Source organism: Ictalurus punctatus, chromosome 21, assembly GCF_001660625.3.
Source record: "Ictalurus punctatus breed USDA103 chromosome 21, Coco_2.0, whole genome shotgun sequence".
Taxonomy (NCBI): Eukaryota; Metazoa; Chordata; class Actinopteri; order Siluriformes; family Ictaluridae; genus Ictalurus; species Ictalurus punctatus.
In genome coordinates, this window is record NC_030436.2 from 18,868,659 (window position 1) to 18,876,074 (window position 7,416).

Genomic DNA, 7,416 nt, shown 5'->3' on the forward strand with positions numbered 1-7,416 from the left:
TCTTAAAGGGGCAGACTTTCACTTCTCTTCAAATGTACAAGACTGCAAGGAGGCTAAAGAGTGTGTGCACACCTGACCAGCACACCCATATGTGCTTGTCGGATATACCATTCCAGATCTATCCCTTTCTTTTCTGTTATTATAAACTCCATTCCTCTGGGAAGGCTTTCCACTAGATTTGGATGGTCGCTGTGGGGATTTGTGTTCGTTCAGCCGCAAGTGTGCTACCCTATATAGAGCACATACAGGGAAACTAAGAAGCTATTATCCTTGTATATAAGCGTGCAAGTCTGCAATTATACTAGTACAGAAGTGCGCGAGAATGGTAAATATGCAAATCAGGCTAGTATGCTAGTATTCAATTGGTTAAGAGTGAACAAAAGTCTTTAATTTAAATTTAAATTAATCAAAGAGGATTTTGGCTGAATGCGCGTTCTGATGAACGCTACGCATCCTGACACTACGCATCCTGTCTCAAATCTGCGGTAATTTTTGAAAAAGTCGCGAGCTTCTCTGAATATTGCGGAGTTTGCTTCATTTTGCGGTAATTTCTGCTATCGCTAGATGCTGGAGAGCCTGATTTGTGTGCTTCCAACTTTGTGGCAACGAATAGTCTGGGGAAGAACCACATATGGGTGTGATGGTCAGGTGTCCGCATACTTTTGGCTATGTAGCGTATTTATTCATTTATTTATTTATTAGGTTGGAAATTATGTAACATTTTGTATTTATGACATTTTGGAGACGCCCTTATCCAGATATTTATTTTTAAAGAGAGAGAGAGAAAACAAGACTATGATATTCTAGAAATTCTAGTTAATGCAGAATATAAGATAATAAATTACTGATAAGGATACACTTGTTGTTGCACATTGCCATACCGTTGTATATCCAAAAAATATTAACTGAATAGCGTTAAGGTTATTCAGATATGGTTATAATAAATAAATATTTCAAATTGTTATCTACAGTTAACGGTTTACATGAAGCACATGTGTACATAAAGTTGCCTTTTATACAAGATTTATTTTCTGTTCTAAATTTGTAACAGAAGTGTGATTTAAAAATAAAAGTTCTATAGTTTCAGGTAGGAACTAATATTTTGGATGCCACGGTTTCTTCCGGACCAGTAAACATACGCACTTCCTGCACTGCTGAAACAAGCAAACTCACTCTGCTGCAAGAGGAGGTAAGCTGTTCTTTCAACAATTAATAATTAAACCGTGTAGAAAGTAACAGACACGTCTTCGTTCGTGATATGAGGTGCGACGTTAAAGTCAATCCGAACATTAAAAAAAAGATTTGTAAGAGTGATAAGATAAGAGTTTGACTCAATAAGACTACCGGCGAGCGCCGTGGCTAACTTGAGTTGGGACTTCGCGTTATTTGTTTCCCACTCGTATTACGGCAGACATGTCTTATATCGCGGGAGGACGGATTTGTCTAAATACGGGTAGGAAATTAGTTGTTCGGTTAGCTAGCTGGCTAACAGTGTGTCCACGCTTTTAGCTAATAACTCTCAGGTCGCTTCTGGCGAAATAAAGTGTTGGACACCGTCGCTGTGATGTTTCTACTATTTATTAAAATTAAAGAGCTGCCACGTGCGGAACTTGGATAGCAATAAGGTATGAATGGAGCGGTTATGATTTTAGTTAGCCCGAGTGTGAATGGCAACCTGGTGTAGGATTGACGAACCTTTCAGCCAATAGCGTTGAAGGATATCTCTTATTCCCGCCTTCGGTTGGAGGATCAACCAATCGGCTTCGGGATATGTTTGAGGCCTTCCCACATGCAGGCTAGCATCTTGATTCATAAATACTGAACCTGTCCGGAGTAGTTCAGGACATTTTCTTACATTTGCCTGCTATTATTATTTTTCTTTCCTTTTTCTAGACAATTCAGGATGTTCTTGACAAGATCAGAATATGACAGGTAAGCGAATGTCCTTGATTAAACGGTGCTGAAGCAACTTTCACTTTCAGTTCAGTCTCGTTGAGTCATTAGATGCAGTACAGTCTACCGAGGACATGATTAAGTGATGCTGTGATTATACATCAGTATACAATTATATTATACATCATTTTGAAGAATATCCAGTTTGTTATTATTCTGTTTACTGCGTTACAGAGCCACAAAATACAACCATACTCCTATCATATTTCTATATAAACTGGACTCAAATTCATAAAAGAAATATGCTTTGTTTTAATTTAGCTATTATTCGACTGAAATATGATTTTTTAAAAAGACATTGTCAAGACTTTGATTTATTAGTGTTTATAAAGGTGCTGAATTTCTCAGTCGGTATAGGATCAGATTTGATACGCAGTACTGTGCGAAAGTCGATAGGCAAGCTGTTGTTATAGATTTTTATTTTATGACTTCAGCGTGATCGAGTCAGTACAAAAATGTCTCCAAACGTTAGTTAGCGTAAAATGAAATGTTACAGGAAAAGTTATTGCACGTCAGTAAAGAAAGCAGCGTGTTAAGAGACACTTTTCAGACAAAATGATAAAACATAATGAAGGCCGCTGGGTTTTGCTGCAAAAATAAGAAGCAAGTGCGACAGTCAAAGTCTACAGAAGAGCCGTGTCTGGTTCTGCAAGACGCTCAATAAAACCTACAGCTCATTTCCTTATCAAACTGCACAAAGTGTACCTGAGACTGCTCATTTTGTAAAGGGTCGTCAAACCAAATATAGACTTGAATGTTTAATTTATTACCGTTTCATGATTTTATTTATTTTTGACGGTGTCGTCACTCTTCGGCGAGTAATCTGTACTGTACAGGATCAGGATCGTTTGTGAAACTAAACACTGTGATTACTGCCGTGTTTTTAGTTATGGTTTTTATTTTTACGGTCATTTCGTCCACCCCTCAGAAAACAAAAACGCGCTATTCGAGTTAAATCGGTGTCTTAATGAGACTTTTCTCTCCGCAGAGGCGTGAACACTTTCTCTCCAGAAGGAAGACTTTTTCAAGTGGAGTATGCCATCGAAGCTATCAAGGTATTTCATCTGCTCAAGCACGTAACGGGTAGCAGAGTGCAAAAGTTTGGAGAAAATTTTTTTAAATAACTGTGTTCGGTTTAACAAAAAAAAAATGTTTCTAATGCAAATCATAGACACCTGTGCATTTTAGTAATCCGAGTCCATGTAACTACCTCCATCTATTGTCTTCTGTTGTGATTATTCTTAATTGGTGTGACAGTTTAAATAAAATATTACATTAAAAAAAACACAACCTTCCATCTGTTATTTCTTCTTGCTCGGGCGCTCCTTTGATGCTTGTGAACACGTTTTGTAGCTGGGCTCGACAGCCATCGGCATTCAGACGTCGGAAGGAGTGTGTCTCGCTGTGGAGAAGAGAATCACCTCGCCCCTGATGGAGCCCAACAGCATCGAGAAGATCGTAGAGATCGACACTCACATCGGTAACATGGCCTCGCCGCACCTTCCAAACTTGCAAACAATTTGTTGTTTTGTTTGCTGTTTCTGTCCTGTATAACACAAATGCCGCTCTGTATAAAGAAAATAATTAAATCGCAAGAACAGAATATCTCTCATGAGTGAGCTGGAAGAGCGAAATCGGTGAGCATGAATATGACTGTGCAGATCTGTTTTTGTTTATCCACAGGCTGCGCTATGAGTGGCTTGATCGCTGATGCTAAAACACTTATCGACAAAGCGAGAGTGGAAACACAGGTCAGTGCACGCCTCTGTCGCGCCTTATCGCTGACTCAAACCAATTACAAATCTGCAGGACCACTCTGTAAATCTTTACTTATTAGAATTGTTTGTTCTAAATGTGAATGTTTTTTTTATTTTACGCATGCTTTTCTGTTTCTTCGCGCTGACCGCAGAATCACTGGTTCACCTACAACGAGACGATGACGGTAGAGAGCGTGACACAGGCTGTGTCGAACCTGGCTCTGCAGTTCGGAGAGGAGGATGCAGACCCCGGCGCCATGGTAAAGTAAATCCGAGACACGGAGTGTAGATCTGTGAGTCGTGCTATGCAACGACGTGTGGAAAATGACCAGATATAGATAAAGCCTTCAGGTGATGCGCATCACTACGTTAATAGCGGCGTACACATATATAAAAAAAAACGAGCGCCAGCATCGAGTATCGGATCAGATCTGGTCTAATCTGCAAATCTGTATAGTTTAGGCATATAAAGTGCCAGCAAATGCGAAGTAAAAAACGGATTTAATGAATTATAATCTACAAAAATGTACTTTATGTATTTTAATATATTTTATCAAAAAAACAAAACGTCCCTGAGCGCATCTCTGTTTAAGCTTCGTATTTTTCAGTTTGACGAGCGAAAACGTCATCGTTTAATTTAAATCTGTTTTATTTATTCCCCGTCCTCAGAGCCGTCCTTTTGGAGTCGCCTTGCTCTTTGGAGGTGTGGATGAAAAAGGACCCCAGCTGTAAGCATCCTCAAGAGCACTTCACACAAATTTACAACATGCGTTACTTTTTTTCTCGAAGGCTATCAGCAGAATAAAACCTGACGTTTGTCCTCAACATTTGTTTGTTTTGTTTTGTTTTGCAGGTACCACATGGACCCATCAGGGACGTTCGTGCAGTGCGATGCCAGGGCAATCGGGTCAGCATCCGAGGGTGCCCAAAGCTCTTTGCAGGAGGTCTACCACAAGGTAGGTACACGGCAAATACCGTGTGTTACTCTACACAATTTGAATGAAGCTCATGACACAAAGCGGTCGCTTTTTCCCCACAAAGGGCCACAGAAAATGCAGATTTCTTTCTTTTTTTCTTTTTTTTCTTTTTTTTATTTTTTTTTATTTTATTTTTTTATTTTTTTTTGAAAAAACAGTGTTCTACATGGGACCTTAGAAAAAAGTGTTCTACATACATTTCAAGGTTTCCCCTCTTAGAGTGTACTCTATAAATATTTGTACTCCTCCAACTTAAATATTAAACACCTGGCAATTAAAATTAGTGTGGGGGGTTTTTTTATTTCCTTTTTTTTTTTTTTTCCTCTTCTCATCTTTGTCCAGATCTTTGCTGCAGTCTCGCGAGTTTTGTTTCTAAATCCAACAGCAGGTTATTTTTAGGACTGGAATTTACCCCTGTCACTATGGACGTTGGGCTTAGCACCAAATTATTATTTTTAACTCGCTCCCATCCCGCCCCGCCCACTTTCCGGTTCTTCATAACTTCTCCCTGTGATCACCAGATGGACTGCTCACGTGACCCTGCAGTTTGATAAACATTCACAGCGAGTTCGTGTTTACCGCTTAGTTCCAGATAAATAAATAAATAAATAAATAAATAAAGATTCCTAACAGGATCTGTTCACAGCTGCTCGATTTGTTCTGCCTGGATATCTGGTTTGTGTTAGAGCACTGATTAAAAAGAGAGAGAACAAAAAAGAGAGAGTAAATATTAAATAATCAGCTGCAAGTCAGGCATACATGACTCAAAGTTAACTTTTGAAATGAATGTTTTCTGTTGTTGATTTATTGATTGATTTATTTTTGTTCCAGTCCATGACGTTAAAAGAAGCCATTAAGTCTTCCCTCACCATACTGAAGCAGGTTATGGAGGAGAAGCTGAACGCTATCAACATTGAGGTAAAAAAAAAAAAAAAAAAACACGAGACGACACCCGTTTAGAGCGTGAAGGAACGTTTACACTTCACTTGATGATCTTTTATACCGCGAAGCTGATACGTTACCGTTTCTCTAGTAGCAGCTCGTTTGATCCGCTTCGGCGCACAGCGTAGTTTTCTGTGAGTGTCAGCAAATTTGTAACGGCCTCTAAGTTCAGGAGTTTACACTTGCCTGGTTTTTAGCTTATAACTTCAAGAGCGAGGAAGAGAAGAAAAAAAGAGAGAGAGGCTGGCGAGAGGAATGTCTTTTTATAGCTGCTATAACTTAAGCGAGGACAGGAACCGAGTTGTTTCATGGATGGATTTTCATGAACTGTAACTATAAACTGATAAAACATGTTGGCGTGCCTTTTTTTAATGCATTTCAAATTGTCATTCTTGATTTATTGCTGTGGTGTAAGAGGAGAAAAACACTTCAGCAGTATCAACAGTAATGTCGCTTCGTCACACCACCCACACTTTTCCAAGTGTTTTAATCCCTACATCACGTTTTTATGAAGAGCTAGTGTTACCTGTCTTGCATGTGCACTAGCCAGTCCTGCAGTCATTCTCTGCCAGTCTTGGGATTAGAACTCTCAACCTAAGCATGAATTTGCAGCAGCAGTAGGTCAGAGGTCAGGGTTCTGCTTAAAATAAAATGAGTTACATAAATAATGTCCATAACGGTGCAGTTTAGCCCAGGCTGAATTCATGTCTAGGAAAACCCTCGCCCAGATGATTGTTGAGTAATCCCCCCACTTGTCTTTACTCCGTAGCTGGCTACAATAGAGCCCAACAAGACGTTCCACATGTACACAAAAGAGGAACTCGAGGAGGTCATCAAGGACATCTAGAGCAGTTCTGCGCTGGCCTGACTGATGTTCTCTGATGTTCTCTGTGCAGACGGATAACAGCGAACCTAACAGCAGCCTGGCTGATTTTTTTTCAGACCGGAATCCACTCTTTATACTGTTTTTTCTTTTTTCTTTTCCTCTGTCAATTCAGGATACACAATTATTTCTACTGTTCTGTTCATGCCACAGAACATCAGTTCTTGCAATGGAGTGAAAAAAAGAAGGGGGCGGGGGGGGTATGTTTTTTTTGTTACAAATCAATGCGCTAATAAAAAAATTGTAGTCAAGAAGAATTGAGTGTTGTGTGAATGTTGTACAAAATGTTGTATTTTATCTAAGTCTATCCCAGTCATTAACAGGGAGAAGAGGAGTCCGGTGGCGTAGCAGTCAATGAACACGTCCTGATGCATCACAAAGTGACTTGGTTGATCTAGTTCGTAGTGCGTTAGAGTAGAACTGACATGAGGTTTAAAGCCGATTTTATCACTGTACAAGATCCCAATACACTCTTCACCGAATTCCATAACAGACGTGTTTTCTACGTGCCAGATTATACACTGAACGGTATATCTGACAATAGACCTGCGATTAAAAGAAAACGTACTACGTTCAGATTGTCATCAATCAGTGTGATCTGGACTCGTACAGAAAACGTTTGTGCTTTATGATTGACACTACCCTGTGTGTAGTTTCATGTCATCCTCATCAGTCCCTCAGGATTTCCAGATTTTGTGATCACGGAAATCAAACGGAAAAGCAATATCAGCAGGAGTTTGTGATTTTTTTTTTTTTTCCTCTTCTTCAAAATGACCACAGATTTTCTGCAGATTTGGGCCAAGACGCGTCGTGTGAAATCATCACAACGCGCATTCAGCCAAAGCCCTCTGCGATTCACGTGCGTGGCGCATGAGTACGGCTGAAATCTCATTTAGTAACAAAC

The 7,416-nt window shown here is 39.7% G+C and overlaps 1 protein-coding gene across 3 annotated transcripts; it reads left to right on the plus strand.

Annotated features, from left to right (window-relative positions):
* Positions 1–39: 39 nt before the first annotated feature.
* On the plus strand, positions 40–6,769 carry psma5 (proteasome 20S subunit alpha 5). 3 transcript variants are annotated; one of them, XM_017496455.1, is made up of 11 exons: positions 40–60; positions 1,082–1,189; positions 1,894–1,932; positions 2,942–3,008; positions 3,307–3,433; positions 3,637–3,704; positions 3,863–3,970; positions 4,380–4,438; positions 4,564–4,666; positions 5,519–5,605; positions 6,399–6,769. In XM_017496455.1, the coding sequence occupies exons 3-11, from the start codon at positions 1,904–1,906 to the stop codon at positions 6,474–6,476; spliced, it is 726 nt and encodes a 241-aa protein (XP_017351944.1). In that variant the 5' UTR covers positions 40–60; positions 1,082–1,189; positions 1,894–1,903; the 3' UTR covers positions 6,477–6,769.
* The last annotated feature ends 647 nt before the right edge of the window (positions 6,770–7,416 follow it).